At 43.1% G+C, this 24,311-nt stretch overlaps 1 protein-coding gene across 5 annotated transcripts in view; it reads left to right on the forward strand.

The window, feature by feature from the left end:
• Positions 1-24,311, forward strand: part of NOX4 (NADPH oxidase 4) — a 163,184-nt gene that overhangs the window by 123,532 nt on the left and 15,341 nt on the right. For all 5 annotated transcript variants that reach the window (XM_045020189.1, XM_045020157.1, XM_045020172.1 and 2 more), the window contains one exon: positions 23,424-23,543. In XM_045020189.1, the coding sequence (XP_044876124.1) occupies positions 23,424-23,543 (120 nt within the window). The remainder of the gene's footprint in view (positions 1-23,423; positions 23,544-24,311) is intronic.

Raw genomic sequence — 24,311 nt, forward strand, 5'->3', positions numbered from 1 at the left:
AGAAGTCTGGGTTTTGTATCATCACCCTTTAAGCATTTAATGGGGAAGATGACTGAATTTGAAGGAACAGTTTTATTTTTTGTGGTGAAAACAATTTTAATGAACTTGTTTAGCAAACAGGGCCTGATTGTACACTAGGGGTTTCTGGGTGCTGCAGTTATATTTCAGAAGAATAATGATATGCTATAAGTCAGGGGTAGGCAACCCATGGCACGCGTGCCGAAGGCGGCACGCAAGCTGATTTTCAGTGGTACTCACAGTGCCCGGGTCCTGGCCACCGGTCCGGGGGGCTCTGCACTTTAATTTAATTTTAAATTAAGCTTCTTAAACATTTTAAAAACCTTAGTTACTTTACATACAACAATAGCTTAGTTATATATTATAGACTTATAGAAAGAGACCTTCTAAAAACGTTAAAATGTATGACTGGCACGCAAAACCTTAAATTAGAGTGAATAAATGAAGACTCGGCACACCACTTCTGAAAGGTTTCCGACCCCTGCTATAGGTATTGATTGACATGGAGTGGATGCCTGCCTTTTGCTGTGTTGATGCACAAGGGGGTGTAAGAGAGGATCCTCTTTGCCCTGCACAAGTAGCAGCAGCATATTGGGCTAGTCTACCTGCCTGATCTCTGTGTCCTCAATGGAAAGTAGTTTCTGGGTCACGGTGTCTGCTAGCTCTCCAAGCTGGCTAGCACATGTGCTCCCATTAGCATTAAGCACTAGCCAGCAGAATGCTGGTCAGCATCTGGTTCCTACTCAGAAGGGCAACAAAGTGCATCTGAGTCAAGGCACTGTTCCCTACCTCTCCCCATAGAATTGGGCCGTGAGCCAGTCACATTCCTGTGGCACTGAGCTTCCTCTCTGCTCCCTTTCAGTGCGCCAGTCAAGGCAGGATTTTGCCCGTTGTTCATATGGCTTTTGTTTTCACATTATTAAACAACCTGATCAAACTGACCACTTTGTTAATAGCTGGATTCTTGAGATTCACATGGATGTTTGGCATCATAATCCCCATTTTTGAAACTGTTGTCCTTGTTGGACCAGATCCTCAGCTACATTCAGTGACTGCAGAGCACCCCTGGAAGGGGTGGTGCAAATATGTGATTACATCAGCTCTACATCTGCAGAGGATACCTCTTACAGTGAGTAATTCCCCATTGGTAATTAGGATGGCTCTGCAGTCAGATTCTGCTACCATTGTTGAATGTTTGGGCCCTTAAATCTACATGTAAAGCCTTTAGTGTAAGGGAAAGCATCTTGCTTTGATGAATAAACGGACCCCAACACCAACATTTTTGTTACTTTACCCGCTTTACTTCTATTTTTAAAATTGATAGCTGTTCCTCCTGTTATATCCATTTTATGTTGTCCAAGAAGATGATTCTTCTTACTAAAATATTTGAGAGCTATTTTCCCAAACTGGTGAGCAACTTTTATGGATGGAACACTCAAGAGACATTGAAAAAGAAAATAATTTTAAGAAAAGATGCTCCTGAGTCAAGTATCATATCATCATTATTACTGGTAAAATTTGTCATGGCCATATGAGAAACACTCAAGAATTCCAAACGAATTTGTAGAGGAAACTGAAGACCTCTGAGCTTTTCCCACAGATGTCTTCACACTTTCTCCCATGCTGCCTCTGGCACTTGTCAGGAATTCCCCATCAAAATGTACAGAACCACCACCTTATCAGTTAAGCTGGTGATCACTTATAACTATTAATTTATAGAGACACATGTATGTGTACTTTACCTTCTCCTTCCTCCCCCCTTATTGACTTATTCTGAGCTCTCTATCCATCCAAGTTACTTATACAGCCCTCATTCCTGTTATATTTGAGCATCTCACAACCTTTAACATATATGTCCTCACAAAACCCCTGTGAAATAGGCCAGTGCTATTATCTTCATGTAAGATGAGATGGAGAATTGAGGCACAGAGAAAGTAAGTGATTTGCCCAAGGTCACAGAGGAAGTCTGTGGTAGAACAGGGAATTGAATCTGGGTCTCTTCAGGCTTGGATTTAGCGCCGTAATCACTGAACCCTCTGTGGCAGATTCTGTCTTTGTGTTAAATGTTTGCACAGTGCCTAGTGCAGTGAGGCCCTGGTCTATGTTTGGGGACCCTTAGGTGCTGCCACAATAGAAATAATAGTAATAGCATTAGTAATACATGTTGACGTCTTGGCAAAGAGGTCATGTGTGTAACAATTAGGGAAAAGGTAAATACGATCTCCGACTCTAAAAAGGGGCAGCGACAAAATGATGAACCTGTTAGTCTGACTTTATTTAAAGTATTGTTATTATTTATTTGTATTAGTGTCACGTCTAGGAGCCTGAGCCATTGTGCTATGCACTATACAAAGAGAGAACAAAAAGACAGTCCCCAAAAGCTTATGATCTAAGTAAAATATTTGAACTAATATTTGAAATAGCAAGGGGATTCCACCAAAGAGAAAGGAATAGGAGGGACACATTGGATTCATAATGAACAACATGGATTCATAAAAGTCAGCTCATAGCTTACTACCTGTGCATCAGCTATCTGAAGAAGAGACAGCTCTGTGTGTGTGTGTGTGTGTGTGTGTGTGTGTGTGTGTGTGTGTGTGTGTGTGTGTGTGTGCTTTGCTTAGGGTATTGGTGCCCCCTCTCTGTTTGCAGTCTTTGTGTGCTACTGCCAGGATAATAATAATTTATAGCTGATTTTAAGTTCAATTTGGTGGACCAAGGTGCATAAAAATTGATTTGTAAATTTAAAAAATCAGAATTTTGTATTTAAATCAGATTTATTTTTAATTTAAGGTAAATTAAATATATTTTTAAATTAAATGTGAAATTTTCAGTCCACGTTAAGGCCTGAACTTATTGTAATCTATTAAAATCCTTTAAATTAAATACAGAAATATTAAGTGGGATACATTTGCTGCCAAGTTTGAAAGTCAAACCACTGAACTGGTGGAAGTCACTGCCTAAGCATCTGGAACCAGAGTTTATTGAAGTGTGAAGTCAGCTTTTGACAGCAGTAGCTTCTTCATCTGCAGGTGCAGAAGGAATATTTTCTTTATTTCAGTTAATTCAACTAGTTCAGTACAATGACTAGCTCATTCAAAGTTACAAAACCAACTGGGAGTCGAAAAAAGCAAGAAAGCTTGTTTTCTTCTTCTAATGTATGAGCAAACTAGGTGTGAGGGAATGAGATCTTCTAGTTTCTAAAATCTTGAAGGAATAGTGACCAGAAGTAATCAGTTCGCTTCACTAACTACGGATAATATTTCCGTTGTTTAATTAATCAGTTAATTTTAAATACAAAACATGTTTTGATAAACTTTTTTATGTTTCCAGCACATTTAAGGTAGTTTTATTTAATTAACTAGCCAAAATGAATACAATTGCTGTTTTATGTATTCTTAATTAAATTTGAAATTCCATCCGAACAGTGTGGCACAAATCACAAGATAAAAAATAACCATCATCTAGTAAATAAGAAATGCATCTTTAACCATTTTCTAAAATAAAAAAGTAAGCATCTGCATGAATGTAAGTTAAGCAATATCACTTTAAATAAATGTGTATAGATATAGTGTATCCTCATGATTAACAAACACAAAATTTAATGAAAAGGCTATGTTTCGTTGCAAATAAACATGTTTTAGTGGCTATCAACTAATGAGAATCAGCCTTTCTTTAGGAAAATAACTAAAAATGTAGAAATGCAAAATACTATCTCCCCCAAAACTTCCATGAGATGCCATCACCCTTAAAACCACATGGAGGACTATGACAGCTGGAAACAGCCTTCTGCACACAAGGCTGACAGTGGTTCCAATAGGTGCAAATAAGCAGTGCACACTTCCCACAAGAAGATCAGCTCACCTCCAAAATAAAATGCCTGCACCTCCAATTCCTGCTGACTTGCCATATCTGACAGAACAAGGAGTAATGGTCTCAAGTTGCAGAGGGGGAGGTTTAGGTTGGACATTAGGAAAAACTTTTTCACTAGTAGGGTGGTGAAGAACTGGAATGGGTTACCTAGGGAGGTAGTGGAATCTCCTTCCTTAGAGGTTTTTAAGGTCAGGCTTGACAAAGCCCTGGCTGGGATGATTTAGTTGGGTTTGGTCCTGCTTTGAGCAGGGGGTTGGACTAGATGACCTTCTGAGGTCCCTTCCAACCCTGAGATTCTATGATTCTATGAACTTCACAAAATCCTTTTGCAGCAGCCATTCGTGCATTCATGCCCAGTGCTGTGGTCCACTGCCAGTCTCGGATGAACAATGGCATATTAGGGCTGGCAGCTGTGTTCTTGCAGAGGGACAACACCTCTGGGAGGGAGAGAGACACATTCTGACGAACTTCAGAAGCCCTACTTTACACCCACCAGTTTGCATCCTGGGGCACAGATCCTGGACTAGGCTTAACAGGTTGTCTGTTACAGTGCAGAAATCTGGTTTACCCCAATCTTCTCAGGTGACTGTAGGGCAGTGATGCAGATGGTCAAACATGTGGTAAAGGAGTGCACAATTAGAAGATTGGAGGGTGAACTAAACACCTGGCCCCCCTCGATGCTGTAGGTAGATGGTTGAACAATCTAGATATCAGGTTGTGACACATACAAAAAGAAGATTTAAATCATGATTAAAATTGGTGATTTAAATAACTACATTTTGTGGTGAACAAAGGTCATATGGTAGATAAAAGTGCTTCATTAAGTAACTTTCAAATCACCTATGGCCAAATCTTAGTCCCAATGAAATCAATGAGATTTTTCCCACTAACTTCTTTGGGTTCAGAATTTGACCTACAGAAAATTTAGAAAAATACTGTATAAATAAGAGTTCTTTAGTTTGGATTTTAAAAAAAGTGGCTGACAGATTGCAGGCAGTGAGAAGTTTTAATCAGACTGTTTCAAATGGAGTGAAGTATCAAAAATGCAGCAATCTATCTTGGGACCTGTTCCTTTCAATATATTAAATATTGAATGACAAGGAGGGAAATGTAAATGTCATATTCATTAAAACCTCAGGTGATATCAGGCTGGGAAGGATAGTAAATTCCAGCACAATTGGCTTGAAACTGCAGAATGATCTGGCAAGCTTAAAGAGGTTGGTGGAAGTAAAAAGGAGACGAGCTTGCCTTGGCTCAGAGAGAGTCTTCTGCCTTCTGTAGAGCCTCAAGCCTACTGGATTTCTAACCTCTTTAGCTGTTCCCACTATTGTCCCCCAGTGAGACTGCCTATCTGGGAAACCTTCTCTGCCCTGGGTAGGTCAGTTCAGGAGAGGATCTTTCCATCAAAAGACCCTGATTGTGAGAGAGAATTTCTTGCTGAGTCAACAAGGGAGTTTCTCCAGAGGAATGATGGCTTTTTGCCTTGGTTAGTCTCCTTTACTTACCCAGCTCACCTTCAGTGTGTGGAAATGGTTTATGGATACCTTTCTTTTTAGTTTATTAAACATTGTGTAGCAAAGGATTTCTACTTAGCTATGCTATATGTTAAGTGCCCCATGTCTTTGTGATCCCGTTACAAGTCAATTATGCATTCAAGGATTTTTATTCATTTTGATCTGCCCTGTTCTAAGTGTCTAATTCACTGGAGAATTTACCATATAAACCAGCCTATTCTCTTTCTCCCTTTCACTTTGAAATTACACCTGCTGCATAGTCGGAGCCTGGAATGGCTGAGCTTGGCCTAGATTTCGACATTCCTGTTTTTGCCACATGTATTGGGATAGAACAGGTTTTATATCAGTTCACTCCTCCAGTGCTCATGGAGTTTTCTTTATCCTCCGCCTTCCTTCTTGCAGATATTTAACCTGGATTTTACACAGCCTGTCTGTCAGGCTAAACCTTAGAGTCTGTCAGGATGATGTTAGCTCCTCTTACTCATGTCCCTTGAATGGGAAGGGGAAGGATAGTTCAGTGGTTTGAGCATTGACCTGCTAAATCTAGGGTTGTGAGTTCAATCCTTGAGGGGGCCATTTAGGGATCTGGGGCAAAAATCTGTCTGGGGATTGGTGCTGCTTTGAGCAGGGGGTTAGACTAGATGACCCTCTGAGGTCCCTTCCAATCATGATATTCTGTGATCTTGGGGCCCCTAGTTGAGAGATCCTTTAAGCTAGCTGCATGCTTTATCTCTCTCCCCTGTACTCAGAAAAATTCATCCATAATGATGATTAGTGTAGTTCTCCTCCTCTGAGTCTTACTGCTTGTTACTCCTATTTAGTGCAAAGCTTGCATTGTAAAATAGGAGAAGATTCTACATAGAGAAGAGGAAATTACCTACCAGTAATTCTGTTTGTCATAGTCTTCCTCTTCCAGCATCCTACATCCCAGCCACCCACCTATCCTTGGGCTGGTCTCTTGGGTGGTTAGATTTCTACCTATCATCTAGCCTTTCCTTCTTGATTGGTAGTTCTCCACTTCTGCAGCAACTCAGTTTTCTTTTCAAATCCTGAAATGCTAAGTAGCACTGATCAGAAAAGGGTGATCAAGATATGTTTTTGATGAAAAATAGGAAAGTTATATCTTCCCCACTTCCTACCCCCCACTTTTGGACAACCTCATAGAGCTGGTTGCACAATTTTTGTTGGAAAACTGGGACAAAATTTCCATGATTGTATTGTTGGGTTTTTTTAAGCTGCTTTGCCAGAAAATAATGTTTGCTTTAGAAGTAAGATGCTTTCTTGAGCAATGCAAAGCAACACAAAACAAGGTTTTTATAGATGCAAAGCAGCTGCATGAGGATCTGCTTCTTAGCACAGCAAAGTCCTCATTAGCAGCTGCTGGTGAATCCTAAGGCAACATATAAAATACTTTATGCTGTGATTTTTTTTTAAACTTGCAAATATCTGAGCATTGGCAGTACTGCTTGGTCTCTTGGAGGGTTAGATTCCCATCTAGCTTTTATTCTTCAGTGTTAGTTCAAATAGCCAAGAAGCATGTGTAACTGTTGGAGGTGCGAAAAATTTGAATTGGAGTCTAAAGATAGCAGGCTGATTTCTGCACCTATTTGTATACTGTGTGCAATCCTAAATGGGGGTCAATGGCATTGACTCAGCGTAGAATTTGGCCTGGTGAGTGTCAAGGGTCTGAATTGGTGATGCCAGCAGAGGCAACGGACAGTGATTACACTGACAGAACAGAGTGTTGTTGCTGCTAAGGAGAAGTGGTCAGGCTGTGTGACAGACAGAAACTCCAGTGTGGGTTCCAAGCATCGTAATACAGGGGATTATGAGTTCCCATAGTAATAAAAACAGGACAACAGGGAAAAATGCATTGCTACTATTGACTATTTTAAAGCTAAATTATAATTTATTGTAGGAAATGGACGATCACCATGGCACTGAATACATCAGTAAATAATATACAAAGGGGAGATTTTAAATTCAATTGACATCTCCTCAACCACCCTCAACATCTCTTTTCAGGACTGGATTCAATATAAACACCTCAGCTTTCAGATTCCTACATGCGTTTGCAGATGCCCACGGAAACCTTCTGGTATCCCTATATTATATCTGAATCTAGCCTTCAGAGAGACAGGTTATACTAGTGTGTTCTCAAAAGGCTGACACTATCAAAGATGTAAATGTTTTGCTTGTTTAACTTTATTTATTTAGGTAACACTGCTGCAACGATGTTGTGGAAGAGCAAAACATTTCTCAGGCAGTTTAGGAGAATATCTGATGTAATTAGGAAAGTAGTAAGGAAATAACAGAACATTGGGTTTCTTGTTATAATGAAATTAAATTACATGTAACATTTAATCACAGGAACATTTTAGACACATTCTGTGAAGAGGCAATGAAAAAGCTCCCAGGAAACAAAATTAATATAACATTAAGAATATTGAACCAAAAATTTTGGTACAGAAAATATGCATATTACTCTGAGAGAACAAAAGCGTCTTAGTTCATATACAGGCTTTTACAGACCTTTTTACTGCAATAAAGTCTTGCTACCTGCCTACTATAAAGACAGTAATAAGAAATGTTGGTTCTCTGTTTAAGTACATTGCACAATATTTATTCAGTTATGAAGGAATCAGTGCAGTTGTGAGAGAAGCTAGCAATAAAACCCCTGTGGTCTCCCAGATGGTACAGGATCATGTCCTGACCAATGAAGGGTGGGATTTTCAAAAGCACTCTGCATTGGTCTAGCTCTACTCCCATTAACTTCAATGAAAGCTTTAGCAATGAAGCAGTTAGGCCAGCACTAAGCATCTTTGAAAATCTCACCTTTAGTTATGTATGAGGCCACTTTCTCTCTAAAGTTATCTTTCAATCTGTCTATCTCTGTATTTACACTGGTATCTGAGCCCCAACACTGCACTGGGATCTGCTAGCCCCTGCACTCATGTGGAGTCTCATTGATAGCTGTGCGATTGGATACTAATGGAGGATTGGGGCCTAATTTATTAAATGTTCTGTTGTCAATCAATACAAATGAATGAGGATTTCATTGACAGTGAATGATGAGTAAACATTTTGGCTTTAATACTCCAATCTGGCCTGCTGCGTCAGACAGATTGGAGAGGGTGAAACTGTGGCTCCCAAACTCAGGACCATTGTAACTGGGTAGGTACTCCCATCAGGGGGTCACCGAGTTGTGGGGGAATTAAGCAGGAGATTCAGTACCCGAGTAGCCTAATCTCTCACATTGCCATAATAGCCCTGGATCCCAGGGCAGCACAGCCTAGTGGTCAGAGTCTGTGGCACCTGCCCTCCTAGCAGGGCAGCGCAGCCTAGTGGCCAGAGGAGAGTGGGCCAGAGGAGAGTGGGCCACCACCCAGGGGTGGGTGGCACCCAGGATAGGGGAACCCAGGCCTTCCTTACTCACCCAGGGCCCTGTCCGTGGCAGGTGTATCCACCACAGGATCAGCAGGGGTCCTTGCAAAACATGCTGAGTCCATCCTCAGTTCCACAACTGGATCAATGTCTAATTCCCCTGGGCTACTTCCTACCCTTCCGTCTGATTCTGGCCATCTTGAGGCTTCCACTGTCTCTCTTCCATCTGTAGTGGCGGGCGGCTGGGGGTCAGTTGGAGCTCAGCCCAGCTGGCTTCTGTGTCTTGGAGATCTAGCAGTCTCTGCAGGGGCCTGCAACACACATCTGCTCCCTTCAGCTTCCAGCCATACTGAGCTGAGCTACTCATTTATACCCGAGTTCCAGCAGGAGCAAGCCCAGCAGGGGCAATGGGGCATATCCTCCTTGACCCACGTTGTGTGGTTAACCCCTGCTGAACCAGTGCAGAGTAGGTACATCCCATCACAGCCATATAGCCCCTGTGCAGATTAGGGCTGGAGAACTGGGGGTGTAGCAAAGCTGCTACTCCGCCCCTTTTTGATGCCCTCTCCATCATGTCCGTGCCCCCGCACACTCCCTCCTTTATCGTATGGCCAGGGATTGTGGGCAGTTGACACAGGAGAGAAGATTCTTACCCAAAGTGGCTGGAGATGGTTGGTAATGTCTACACTGTCAACTGGGAGGATGTGATTCCTAGCCCGGGTAGACAGACTTGCACTAGCCCAGCGTGAGCTAGCACACTAAAAACAGAAGTGGGTTCCCTCTAATTTTTCCCACCCATGTGCAGAATGAATTTTGTTATGTGCACCAGTATGGAGGTGATGTGTGACACATCAGCTTCATATTGATGCACATAACAAAATTCAGGTCCTGGGGGTGGGGCCAAAGGGTTCGAAGTGTGGGAGGGGGCTCAGGTCTGGGGCAGAGGGTTGGGTTCAGGGGTGTGAGGGCTCTCGCTGGCGATGTGGGCTCTGGGATGGGTCCAGGGATGAGGAGCTCAGGGCTGGGGCAGAGGGTTGGGTGCAGGGGGTGAAGGGCTGGGGGTGCAGGCTCTGGGGTGGGGCCAGGGATCAGGGGGTTGGGGTGCAGGAGGGTGCTCCAGGGCTACTGGAGAACTCCCCCCAGTGCGCTCTCCCTGCAGCAGCAGCAGCACCTGGGCTGGGGGAGAGAGGCGCCCGTCCCTACCACGGGAGCACTGGGGCTGCAGGATAGGCGCTCCTCCCCTGGACCCAGCAGGTCCGGGCCGGGGGAGGGCTGCCTGGGCCGCTCCAACTGCACCTGGGGCCGGCCCAGGCCTCTCCGGGGCTGTGCCGTGCTGCGCTGCCCCAGCCATGCCTGGGTCTGTGCCTGGGCCCGATCCAGCCGTGCTCGGGGCCGCACCTGGGGCCGGCCCATGGCAGGTCACTTGCTGGAGGATTCTCTGCAGCTTGGGGTCTTCAAACCACAATTTGAGGACTTCAATAACTCAGACATAGGTTAGGGGTTTGTTATAGAAGTGGATGGGTGAGATTCTGTGGCCTGCGTTGTGCAGGAGGTCAGACTAGGTGATCATAATGGTCCCTTCTGACCTTAAAGTCTATGAGTCTATGAGGTCCAGGCCGCAGGGTGAGTTGAGGCTGGGGGACGGGCACCCCTCCTGTGACAGGTTGGGGACCAGGCTAGGTGGAGGCTGGGGGAGGGGTGTCCCTCCCCCTGGCCGCGGCAGGTTCCCAGGCTGGTTCCCTAAGCACGTGCACTGCATTAAATATGCTGCTGGGCGGCCATGCAGCTTACAGGGAACTTAGGGTGGACAGTGCAGCACTGGCGGCAGCTCAGGCTGGCCACCTGAATCCAAGCCCACTCAGCCCCCCTGGGTCTGTACTTGAGTGGCTAGCCCAAGCCGCCACATGTGATGCAACCGTCCACGCTGCTATTTTTAGCATCCTAGCGCAAACTGAGCTAGCATGAGTCCGTCTACCTGGGCTGGGAAGCATACCTCTCAGATGCAGTGTAGACATACACTTTGAGACATTAGCAGAGAATCCAACCCCTTATTTTAAAGCATTCTACTTTTCTGATATAAAAATGTAAATTGAAACAAAGGAAACCCATCCCAAACCACCTGTGTTAAGAATCACAGCAGGTCCACCACCTCCAAATGCCTGTATGCGGGCTGGATAATTGTGCACCCATTGGTACACACAGATTGAGTGCCAATTTCCCTGTGTGTGCAGAGAGCCAACAAAGCCTATGTCCCAATTATGTCCTGCTTATGTCCTGGGGTTCTTCTGCAAAAAGAGAGATTTTTTTTTTTACCTTTTGTGTACACAGATTTGTGGGTTTGAAGGTGCATTAGTTACCCACACACTTTTGTTGGCATACCCACTGTGTCCTATTTGGAAATTGTATCCTATAAATGCAAGGGGTTGGGCAGGGTGGTATTGTTTTACATTTTTTTTCCCCTCATTTCAGGAAGCCATGTAACATTCTGGGAAATTTCCCAGGCAGTCTTCTCCTGTGTGATGCTTTAAAATCCTATTAGATAGCTTCTGAAATGAATAATTTCCATCTCTATATTACATATTAGTACATGTCTCTCTAAAAAGACCTGATTCTGTCTGGAAGGGAAAGAAGATAACAGTCTTTATGGTTTAAGGGAAAATATGAAAGGGAAGATTTGCACAGTCAATAAGAAAGAAATCTAGTGGAGATGTTTCAAAACAAAATGTTTGCTAGAACTTACACTGAAATAACAATTTGGAATCTTTCTGTGAAAATAAAATATGAAGGTAATTGATTCCATGTGGTTTTTGAGCAAACCTTTTATTATAACTTAGACATTGTACCAATAAACCACCCTAAAGAAACTGGAGTCTATAAAAAGGGGGAGAAGGGCTTTAAAAGCTACTGTGCATGGTCTAAGAAAAAAGCAGTGCTTGATTTTGAAAAGAGAGAATTGCATAGTCAGTCAGATAGAAATTGAGCACAAGCCGTTCAAAGTAAAAACCCTAATATAAATTGAATTAAAATATTAGTACTTTGACATCTGATGTAAAAAGAAATATATGAAGCTAATTGGACCCATTGGGTTTTCAAAAAGCTGATGTGTAGGTGGTTGGTGTTTTCTTTAATGAAAACATTGTCCTTTTCAATGTCAGAAGAACACAAGGGAATTTCCAGTTTCACATGCCAGATGTCACCTTTTGTTACACTTTAAATCGTGAAAGCAATACATATTGTAGGTCTGGAAATGTGTCCAAACCAAGGCGGACTCCTATGTTATTCAATTGTTGCTCTGTGTAATATGAAAAAAGACTAAGGATATTGAAGTGCTGTCAACAATTACAAGTTTTCTGAGCACAGTGCTTTCAGAGTTTAGGTTAATTATTTGAAGTTTAAATTACAATGTAAGATATGGTATATTACCTTACAAAGACCAAACAACTACTTGGAGATCTGTTTATTAACTTGCCGTGCTGTTGCAAGTATTCTGTGATAATGACAAACATGGTTTACTTGGAAGGTAAAATAATGTTAACCTCTATAACTTGTACTAATATAATCTAAGTAACCTATATATTGGGTCAAATGTTCAAAAAGAGGCAGGAACAACTGTCCACATACCTTTGTACACTGTATGCCTAATTTATGTTCAAGATATACCCAGATATGTCCCATTTATCATTTTTATTACCGTAATCATAGACCAGACCACATTGTGTTAGATGCTATTTAAAAACAGAACAAAAGGATAGATCTTGCCCCAAAGAGCTTACAATCTAAGTGTAAAACAAGAGACAACAGGTGGCTACAGACAGACAAATGTGGGGGGTGGTACAAGGAAACAATGAGACAGCGTGATAGGCAGTTATCTAAGCACACCAGCAGCCAAACTCTTGTCAATTTTTTGGAGGCATCACAATAAAAGAGTTTTAAGGAGAGATTTAAAGGAGGATATTGAAGTAGTTTTGTGACGTTGGAGTCCTCCCAAACACAAGGGGCAGAATGGGAGACAGCACAAAGGTACTTGTTTGAAAATGTAATGCGTGGGTGATGGAGACTGACCTCCTGAGCTGATCGGAAGCAGGAGTTGACATCTGGATAGTGAATGAGAGATGATAGGTAGGGTGGCGATAGGCTGTGAAGGATCATGGAAGTGAAGAGAAGCCACTTATGTTTGATGCACTAGAGAAGGGGGAGTAGAGGAGAGACGTAAAGAGAGAGGTGACTTGGTCGGAGCAATAGACTAGGAAAATTGTCATTGCAGCAGCATTCTGAATGGATAAGAGTGGAGTAAGATTGCATTTGTCAAGGCCAGGGAAAAGGATGCTGCAGTAGTTGAGAAGTGAGATAAGAGCCTGGGCGAGAGTTTTAGCTTTGTGGATTGATAGGAAAGGCCGTATCTTAAAGGTGTTCTGCACATTTTACTCAAGTGTGTCCAAGTCCTTTACAAATGTTAGTTAAGGAACGTTTTTCTGCTGAGTGTGAAGCGGCTGGAATGAGAATCAGCACCTCCAAATCAGAGGTCATGTTCCTCTCCTGGAAGAAAGGTCTTCAGGTGCAGGGATGGGGAGCAGCTGCCCTTAGTGGAAGAGTTCAAGTATCTAGGGGTCTTGTTCATGAGAGCTGGCAAGCAGGAGCATGAGATCAACCAGCAGATTGGTACAGCAGCAGCAGTGATGCTGGCGCTGTACCACTCCATGGTGGTGAAGTGGGAGCTGAGTTCTCAAATGAAGCTCTCGGTTTACAGGTCTCTCTACATCCCCATTCTCACCTGTGGTCATGAGCTTTGGGTAATGACTGAAAGGACGAGATCACAGGTACAAGTGGTGGAAATGAGGTTTCTCCGCAGGGTGGCTGGGCTTACTCTCCAAGACAGGGTGAGGAGCTTGGCTATTTGGGAGGGCCTTGGAGTAGAGCCCCTACGCCTTGGATCAAGAGGAGCCAGCTGAGGTGGGTCGGGCACCTGATAAGGCCGCCCCTTGGGAGGTTTCTGTTGGAACTCTGCAGGCACATCCCACTGGGTGGAGGTCCCGAGGCTGGCCCAGGACATTCTGGAGGGATTATATCTCCCAGCTGGCCTGGGAACGCTGAGGAATCCCCCAGGAGGAGCTGGAACCTGTTGCAGAGGAAAAGGAGGTCTTGTCCTCCCTACCCTCCATGCTGCCACCGCGACCCTCACCAGGAAAAGCGTCATAAAGGAAAAACAAGAAGAATCATCCCTGTGAGGCAGGTAAGTATTGGTCTAGCAGACTACAGAGGGAGGGACTAAAACCTACACATTTCTATTTATTCAGACTTAATCCAAAGCCTATTGAAGTGAGTGTGAATCTGTCCACTGGCATAAATGGTCTCTGGGTCAGGTATCTGGGGTACCAATACTCATTTCCTTGGGTGGAATCCTGTTCACACTCAAGTCAGTAGGAGTTTTGCCTCTGACTTATGTGGGGCTAGGATTTCACCTCTGGTGTTTTACAAAACTTAAATAACATTCAGTACTCAGATTCCCGCCATTTTTCTTCAAGATACAAATTCTGATTCTACCTTAATTGGAATACTATATGAACTCTTAAATCAACTCCCTTATCCAGCTTGTCGCTCCATTAACATCGCCTCTGGTCCCCCGAACTGCTCCCCAAAGCCTTGAAAAAAGGCAAGACATAGCAGCAGCATTTGCAGTTGTTTAGTGGAATACAACAGAGGTGTTATACTTTGACATAGTTCATACATGCTCCAAGTTTCTTTGAGGGTTTCTCTCTCTCTCTCTCTCTCACACACACACACTCTCTCTCTCTCTCTCTCTCTCTCTCTCTCTCTCTCTCTTCCTGTGGCACATTTGTTTCCCTTGTGCTTCCCCTCTGCTGTGTTTAGAGATGTTGTGCTCGAATAATTGAGAGCAGCCCTTAAGCCTGAAAATTAATAAATGTGAAAAATGGTACTTCATTTGAATTGCTTTGCTAGGGGGAGTTAATAAAACTTTATTAAGATTGTAATCCCTTTATACATTTTAAATTAATGATGTTTTTAAATAAAAACTTCTCTGTAACAGGATGCATCTGGGACTAAGATCAAGACAAGAAATCAAATCAACTCCCTTTGGCTTAGCTGTCTTAATAGAACACGGTTAGGTTTCATTTGTGGCCATGCCGGTTTTTATGCAAAACGTCTCATTATTATCAGTTTGGGGGGGGGGGGAGTGTTGACAGGCCATAAGAGATACATAAGACTCCATATGCTTATGAGTTTGAATCCTTAGTCAGTTCAGTAAAGCCTTGATCCTTCAGTATGGGAGTTTTTCCATTGACTTGAATGGAAGCAGGGTCCAGCTCTAATTGATCATACATGCAGCTTTGCTTTTGCTCCTTTTGGAATTCTCGAATAAAGCCTGATGTTTATGGCCCTAGTTCAGCAAAGCAGCACATATGCATATACTTCATTTTAAGCATATTCTTAAGTGCTTTGTATAAGAGGCTTAGGATTCAGCACTTGCTTAAATAATTTGCTGATTCTGGGTCCAGTTCTGCAAGGTGTTGAGCAGCTTCAACTCCCATTGACGTGACTGGGATTTGAGGGCATTCAGGATTGTTTAGCCCTTTGTAGGATCAGGCCATAGTACATTGCCCTCGATTTTAGACCACCTGCAGCACATCTTTGTACAAGCCTGCGGAATTGCTGCAATGTGGTGTGAAGCTATTCTCAGAAAGGATACCAGGCCATCATTTTTGAAGTCCAATTTGCCTGATTTGCTTTTGGTTTTTCATGATTTTGGCCATGACACTATATATTCAAGGAAGAACCAAAAACCTTGTTGTAGAAAGAAGAAGAAACTCGTAAAAAATGCAAGGCAGGTGTTTGCTCTGTGCTTGTATCCCTGTCATCTTGGCTGTGGTCTTGTTAGATCTCACAAGCTAAGCAGGGTCTAGCTAGGTTAATACAAGGGTGAGAAACACCCAAGGAATGCCTATGGGCTGCAGGAATTGGTCCTGGTGATTCAGTACAGAATTTTTTTTTCCTACACCAATACTCCAGAATTAGACCTCAACTGTCTTAGGTATTACTGTGCTATTGGAGGTGCCATTTTACAGATGAGATGTACATCTGAGAGGCATACCATTCGTCATTAAAGCATCTGTGGCAATGTTCTCTTCTCTAAGGGTAAGTCTAAACTGCAATGTAAGCTCAGGGTTTGAATTCAGGTTCAAGCCTAACCCTCTTTCTATCTATGCACAAATGGTGCTAACCCAGGGTTCAAGCCATATTGCTTTGCAGTGTAGACACAGCCCCATTGGACCTTGGGAGTCCACCAAAAATATTCCCAAACCCCATGGGCTGACTTTCTTTGTCCTCTGGACAGTCAAGTTTGGTGAACAGTCAAGTTTTCCCACATTGCATCATGAACAAAGGGCTAGAGTAGCCACATTTTGGGAGGGTGCTAGGCAAGCTGGATATGAGTGATTGGCCTTGGGCCCACATAATGTAACGTAGAGGCTGGAGCCCCAGGTTGGGACCCAGGGTTCAATAATTCCTAGCCTGGGGTTACAAATGAAGGTAGATGTTCAAGCCCTAGGTTAACAAATCCAGGATCTGCTCATTTGAGTTCTACTAACCCTGGGCTTACATTGCAGTCTAGGTATACTTTAAAGTTCTCTGTTCCAAATCTCAGTTTGATTAATTACAATGTGGCTATCTGCATTCCCACTCCTATTTCATTTAGGTAACAGATACTTCTTTACCATCTCTATTAAATGGCTGTGCAGTGTTGCAGTGGTCTGTTAAGCAACTTGCTGTATTCTACTCAAGAAGTGTCATCGGTTCAGTAATGAGTGAAGTTACCCATTTATATAGTTTATATATCAATTTGGTACATTTATTAAGTAACTAGAGAAAAATGTTATAACATATTTTATGAAAAGATAGAAACAAAGTCCTGTTTTTACAAGATGCATGCACATATCCTGCTAAATTTCTTTCCTAGCCTGGAAATGAAGTTATCTGTCCGTATTTCTACCTAGTCTGGTTTTGTGCCATGCTCATCACTGTGCTGTCTGGGGACCCGGTATTGATTAGCACTGGGATTTCATACAGGTATTTGTGAAGTCATTAATAGGATCAATAATGTAGAAGACTTTAAAAAAGAAATCTAGCTATTTTATAGAAGGATCAGTTGCTAATTTGAGGAGATTCAACCAGGTAAAGAGGGGAGGTTGGCAGTACTTCCGATATTGTTGCACCTTTGTTTTGTGAAATGGCAAAAGCAATTATGGAGGTATAATGAGAGGCATATATGATGGTAAGTGAAACAACATAAGAACATAAGAAAGGCCGCACCGGGTCAGACCAAAGGTCCATCTAGCCCAGTATCTGTCTACTGACAGTGGCCAATGCCAGGTGCCCCAGAGGGAGTGAACCTAACAGGCAATGATCAAGTGATCTCTCTCCTGCCATCCATCTCCATCCTCTGACGAACAGAGGCTAGGGACACCATTCTTACCCATCCTGGCTAGTAGCCATTTATGGACTTAGCCACCATGAATTTATCCAGTCCCCTTTTAAACATTGTTATAGTCCTAGCCTTCACAACCTCCTCAGGTAAGGAGTTCCACAAGTTGACTGTGCGCTGCGTGAAGAAGAACTTCCTTTTATTTGTTTTAAACCTGCTGCCTATTAATTTCATTTGGTGACCCCTAGTTCTTGTATTATGGGAATAAGTAAATAACTTTTCCTTATCCACTTTCTCAACATCGCTCATGATTTTATATACCTCTATCATATCCCCCCTTAGTCTTCTCTTTTCCAAGCTGAAGAGTCCTAGCCTCTTTAATCTTTTCTCGTATGGGACCCTCTCTAAACCCCTAATCATTTTAGTTGCCCTTTTCTGAACCTTTTCTAGTGCTAGAATATCTTTTTTGAGGTGAGGAGACCACATCTGTACACAGTATTCGAGATGTGGGCGTACCATGGATTTATATAAGGGCAATAATATATTCTCAGTCTTATTGTCTAGCCCCTTTTTAATGATTCCTAACATCCTGTTTGCTTTCTTGACCGCCTCTGCACACTGCATGGACATCTTCAGAGAACTATCCACGATGACTCCAAGATCTTTTTCCTGACTCATTTTAGCTAAATTAGCCCCCATCATGTTGTATGTATAGTTGGGGTTATTTTTTCCAACGTGCATTACTTTACATTTATCCACATTAAATTTCATTTGCCATTTTGTTGCCCAATCACTTAGTTTTGTGAGATCTTTTTGAAGTTCTTCACAATCTGCTTTGGTCTTAACTATCTTGAGCAGTTTAGTATCATCTGCAAACTTTGCCACCTCACTGTTTACCCCTTTCTCCAGATCATTTATGAATAAATTGAATAGGATTGGTCCGAGGACTGACCCTTGGGGAACACCACTAATTACCCCTCTCCATTCTGAGAATTTACCATTAATTCCTACCCTTTGTTCCCTGTCCTTTAACCAGTTCTCAATCCATGAAAGGACCTTCCCTTTTATCCCATGACAGCTTAACATTATAAATGGTGAATTCTGGAGTAGGAAGAGAAATTGTATAACTTTACTGGAAATGATGAAATTAAACAATATGTTGATTTCATTTTGCATGTAAGTGCATGCGCACTAAAAATCAATTAAATCAAAATAGTAGTTTTCACAGTCACTTTTTATATTAAGGTTCCATTCACAAATGGTTTCTAAATGGTTAATAAATGATGAATAGCTGCTATAAGCATATCAGAGATATTCATAGTAGGGGTCAGATGCACTTCACTAGAAGATGTTATAGATGTTTACAACCCATGGTTATAAGCTACCTGTTGACTTTGGGGATTTAATAACTATAACAGTTGATTAGCCATTTATTAAAATAGCTAGGAATTATCTACTAACACTTTATAAACTATTTTAAATGGGACCTCAGTATAAAATCTGACCAATTTGGGATAGAATGTTTGTTCTGGGACAAATAAGGTAACTTGTTTTCCTAAATAATTGCCATATGAATAATATATTTAGCCGAACACACAGACACTGCCTATATGGGCTATTCTGGGACTATATTGCTAGGAAGAGATGGGATCCACCTAACGAAGAGAGGGAAGAGCATCTTCACAGGCAGGCTTGCTAACCTAGTGAGGAGGGCTTTTAACTAGGTTCGTCGGGGGATGGTGACCTAAGCCCAGAGGTAGGTAGGGGAGTGGGATTCCGGAAGGAAATGCAAGGAGGAGGGTACAAGACTGGGAAGCCTCCTGATTCATACTGAGAAAGTAGGGCAATTGGCAAGTTATCTTAGGTGCATGTACACTAAAGCAAGAAGCCTGGGAAATAAGCAGGAAGAATTGGAAGTCCTGGCACAGTCAAGGAACTATGATGTGATTGGAATAACAGAAACTTGGTGGGGCAGTTCACATGACTGGAGCACTGTTGTGGATGGGTATAAACTGTTCAGGAAGAACAGGTACGGGAGGAAAGGTGGAGGAGTTGCATTGTATGTAAGAGAGCGGTATGATTTCTCAGAGCTCCAGTTTGGAACTGGAGAAAAGCCTGTTGAGAGTCTTTGGGTTAAGTTTAGATGTGAGAGGAAGAAGGCCGGGTGATGTTGTGGTGGGTGTGTGCTATAGACCACTGGATCAGACAGATAAGGTAGACGAGGCTTTCTTCGGACAAGTAACAGAAGTTTCCAGATCGCAGGCCCTGGTTCTAATAGGGGACTTCAATCACCCTGCCATCTGCTGGGAGAGCAATACAGCAATGCACGGACAATCCAGAAAGTTTTTGGAGAGTGTTGGGAACAACTTCCTGGTATAAGTGCTGGAGGAACTGACCTGCTTCTCATAAACAGGGAAGAATTGGTAGGGGAAGTAGAAATGGGTGGCAACCTAGGCACCAGTGACCATGAGATGGTTGAGTTCAGGATCCTGACAAAAGGAAGAAAGGAGAATAGCAGAATATGGACCCTAGACTTCAGAAAAGCAGACTTAATCTCCATTAGGGAACTGATGGGCAGGATCCCCGGGGGGCTAATATGAGGGGGCAAGGAGTCCAGGAGAGCTGGCTCTATTTTAAAGAAGCCTTATTGAGAGTGCAGGAACAAACCATCCCGATGTGCAGAAAGAATAGCAAATATGGCAGGCAACCAGCTTGGCTTAACAGTGAAATCTTCGGTGAGCTTAAACTCAAAAAGGAAGCTTACAAGAAGTGGAAATTTGGACAGATGACTAGGGAGGAGTATAAAAATATTGCTAGAGCATGCTGGGGTGTAATCAGGAAGGCCAAAGCACAATTGGAGTTGCAGCTAGCAAGGGATGTAAAGGGTAACAAGAAGGGTTTCTACAGGTATGTTAGCAACAAGAAGAAGGTCAGGGAAAGTGTGGGACCTTTACTGAATGGGTGAGGCAACATAGTGACAGATGATGTGGAAAAAGCTGAAATACTCAATACTTTTTTTTTGCCTTGGTCTTCACAGACAAGGTCAGCTCCCAGACTGCTGCACTGGGCAACACAATATGGGGAGGAGGTGAGCAGCCCTCAGTGGTGAAAGAGCAGGTTATGGACTATTTAGAAAAGCTGGACATGCACAAGTCCATGGATCCAGATCTCATGCATCCGAGGGTGCTGAGGGAATAAATTGGCTGATGCGATTGCAGAGCCATTGGCCATTATTTTTGAAAATTTGTGGCGATTGGGGGAGGTCCCAGATGATTGGAAAAAGGCAAATATAGTGCCCATATTTAAAAAAGGGAAGAAAGAGAACCCGGGGAACTACAGACCAGTCAGGCTCACTTCAGTCCCTGGAAAAATCACTGAGCAGGTCCTCAAGGAATCTATTTTGAAGCACTTGGAGGAGAGGAAGGTGATCTGGAACAGTCAACATGGATTCACCAAGGGCAAGTCATGCCTGACCAACCTGATTGCCTTCTATGATGAGATAACTGGCACTGTGGATATGGGAAAGCTGTGGATGTGATATATCTTGACTTTAGAAAAGCTTTTGATACAGTCTCCCACAGTATTCTTGCCAGCGAGTTAAAAAAGTATGGAATGGATGAATGGACTATAAGGTGGATAGAAAGCTGGCTAGATTGTCTAGCTCAACGGGTAGTGATCAATGGCTCGATGTCTAGCTGGCAGCTGGTATCAAGCGGAGTGCCCCAGGGGTCAGTCCTGGGACTGGTTTTGTTCAACATCTTTATTAATGATCTGGATGATGGGATTCATTGAATCCTCAGCAAGTTTACCGGTGACATTAAGCTGGGGGAAGAGGTAGATACGCTGGAGGGTAGGAATATGGTCCAGAGTGACCTAGACAAATTGGAGGATTGGGCCAAAAGAAATCTGATGAGGTTCAACAAGGACAAGTGAAGAGTCCTGCACTTAGGATGGAAGAATCCCATGCACCACTACAGGCTGGGGACCGACTGGCTAAGCAGCAGTTCTGCAGAAAAGGACCTGAGAGTTACAGTGGACGGGAAGCTGGATATGAGTCAGCAGTGTGCCCTTGTTGCCAAGAAGGCCAACGGCATATTGGGCTATATTAGTAGGAGCATTGCCAGCAGATGGAGGGAAGTGATTATTACCCTCTATTCAGCACTGGTGAGGCCACACCTAGAGTATTACATCCAGTTTTGGTCCCCCTGTTACAGAAGGGATGTGGACAAATTGGAGAGTCCAGTGGAGGCAACGAAAATGATTAGGAGGCTGGGTCACATGACTTACAAGGAGAGGCTGAGGGAACTGGGGTTATTTAGTCTACAGACGAGAAGAGTGAGGGGAGATTTGATAGCAGCCTTCAACTACCTGAAGAGGGGTTCCAAAGAGAATGGAGCTCGGCTGTTCTCAGTGGTGGCGGATGACAGAACAAGAAGCAATGGTCTCCAGTTGCAGTGGGGAAGGTCTAGGTTGGATATCAGGAAACATTATTTCACTAGGAGGGTGGTGAAGCACTGGAATGCATTACCTAGGGAGGAATCTCCATCCTTAGAGGTTTTTAAGGCCCAGCTTCACAAGGCGCTGGTTGAGATGATTTAGTGGGTGTTGATTCTGCTTTGAGCAGGGGATTGGACTAGATGACCTCCTGAGGTCTTTTCCAACCCTAATATTCTATGATTCTATTATTCTGTTCTATAAGGGCTTAAATCTCCCCTTCCCTTACACCTGAGCCCATCAAAATGGTGCTGTTTTAAGATTACTTTGCACAAGTGCAAATAGCTACAATAAGTGTAATGCAATGAAGAACCAAAGACCTAGCTCTTTTTTGTGTAAGTCCATCTATTCTGATACTTACTACTTCTGGTTAGTTTGGTTTCTCTAATATGAGTCAAAAACTGCATCCAATCCTTACAATATTAATAAAAAGAGAACCTTGATTTATGTGAAATTGTTCAACACATTTTATAGAGTTGTCTATAATTCTTCTAATGACTGGGCTGGGATTTTCAAAGTTGCCACAGAGAATTAGAGGTAACATTTTAAAAAATGCCTAATTCCCATTTCAGAAGTGATTTAGTGTCTTAGGAGCCTAAGTTCCATTGACTTTCAATTAGACTTAGGGTACGTCTACACTACCCACCGGATCAGCGGTAGCCATCTATCTATCAGGGATCGATTTATCGCGTGTAGTGTAGACGCGATAAATCGATCCCCGATCACTCTCCCGTCAACTGCTAAACTCCGGCTTGGCGAGAGGCAGAAGCAAAGTCGACGGGGGAGCCATGGTGTGCTGTGAGGACGCGAAGTAAGTAATTTTAATTTGATCTAAGATACGTCAACTTCAGCTACACTATTCTCGTAGCTGAAGTTGCGTATCTTCGATAGATCTCCCCACACACCCCAGTGTAGACCAGGCCTTAGCTTCTCAGTGCTTCAGTGACTTTTGAAAATGGGAATTAGGCTCCCAATCACATAGGCACTTTTGAAAATGTTACCCTAAGTGCAGACTTCCTATTGAAATTCCCTTTTTAATTTTTTTTTAAGTTGAAATGCTAAAGGTGTCACACCCTGTTGCCATTCTTGGTCATTCAGTCATCCTTTTATAGTCTTTTATTGTATCATTTATGCTAATTTATGTCTTTTCCTGGGCATGATCAGAATGTGCAAGATCACCCCTATGTTCTCTGGAGTGCCCATGTGAAGTATAATGGGACACTAGGAGAAGGCTGCAGGGGAGTGGATCTTGCTACACTTATGAAAATGTAGAGTAGGCAGTTGAGCTATCTCAGCCATGCCTGATGTTCAGGAAGCAGGCCCCCTCTGGGACTGCTAGCCTAATGGGCTATGCAAGGCAGTGCTTCTTGCCTTCCCCAACACAACCAGTAAAGTTTTTGCTGTCTCCACTATAGGGCAGCCATAGTTTGGCCCTCTCTGTCCACATCATTGAGAAATGTGCCATCTCATGTAATGATGCAGAGTCTCTAGAGATTCGGTATTCCTAGGGTTTTTTTGCAGTCTTGACCTAGTCCTCTCTACAGCCTCCACCACACGTGCTTTCCCAGGGAAAGCTTTCATCTTCTGAGTCCCAGAAATAATATTTAACTTAAACTGTTTCTGTAGAGGCTTTAAATTAATTGCACCCTTTTTACTGTATTGTATTTTAATGTGTTTGTTGAAAAGTATTTCTGCTTTTTCTGCAGGCTATACATAGATGGTCCTTTTGGGAGCCCCTCTGAAGAATCCTTGAATTATGAGGTTAGCCTCTGTGTGGCTGGAGGCATTGGAGTAACTCCATTCGCATCAATACTCAACACGCTGCTGTATGTGAGCCTAACCTCTTTAAAACCATTTTCCCCAAGTTACTTCCATGTTGCATATTGTAAATGCTTCCAGCATGTGTGTAACACCTATTCATGTAACACTGCCCTCCTGTGGAGAGAGAAACAGGGAGGAGGACTGAGGTCTGCCATTGAAAATCCCAAATCCGTTCATGCTGGCTGTTCATGCCCAACGAATGCTAAAAGTGCAGTGCTGAAACAGTACTGCAGGTGGCACAGTGGTACCTAAAGGTCTTATAGACAGAGCTTCCCATCCCACTGCCAGTGAAAAGTGAGTTTGAGCTCTGCCAAGTCCATGGGGATATTTGTTTACAATCCCAACCTTTTAATTACAAAACTCCCCAGTCTGTGTTAGAGCAAAGTCAGGGACAGAGATAACAGGGGTGCTGAGAGTCAGGACTGAGGTGCATTTTCCTCATGTGGGGAAGCTTGAGCAGTATCAGCGTGATGTATATTTGGCTTCAGTCAAAGCTCCTTGCCTATCATTTTCGAAAACACTTAAGCTAGGTGTTTTACAGAAACTCAGAGGAGTTTTGCATCTGAAGAAGTGGGTATTCACCCACGAAAGCTCATGCTGCAAAACGTCTGTTAGTCTATAAGGTGCCACAGGATTCTTTGCTGCTTCTACAGAACCAGACTAACACGGCTACCCCTCTGATACTCAGAGGAGTCAGGCATGCCCAACTTAAATGGGACTTGGGCACCTAACTCTCTTAAGCCCCTTTGAAAATCCTAACCTAATTGCCTCTT

Source organism: Mauremys mutica, chromosome 1, assembly GCF_020497125.1.
Source record: "Mauremys mutica isolate MM-2020 ecotype Southern chromosome 1, ASM2049712v1, whole genome shotgun sequence".
NCBI classification, from domain to species: domain Eukaryota; kingdom Metazoa; phylum Chordata; order Testudines; family Geoemydidae; genus Mauremys; species Mauremys mutica.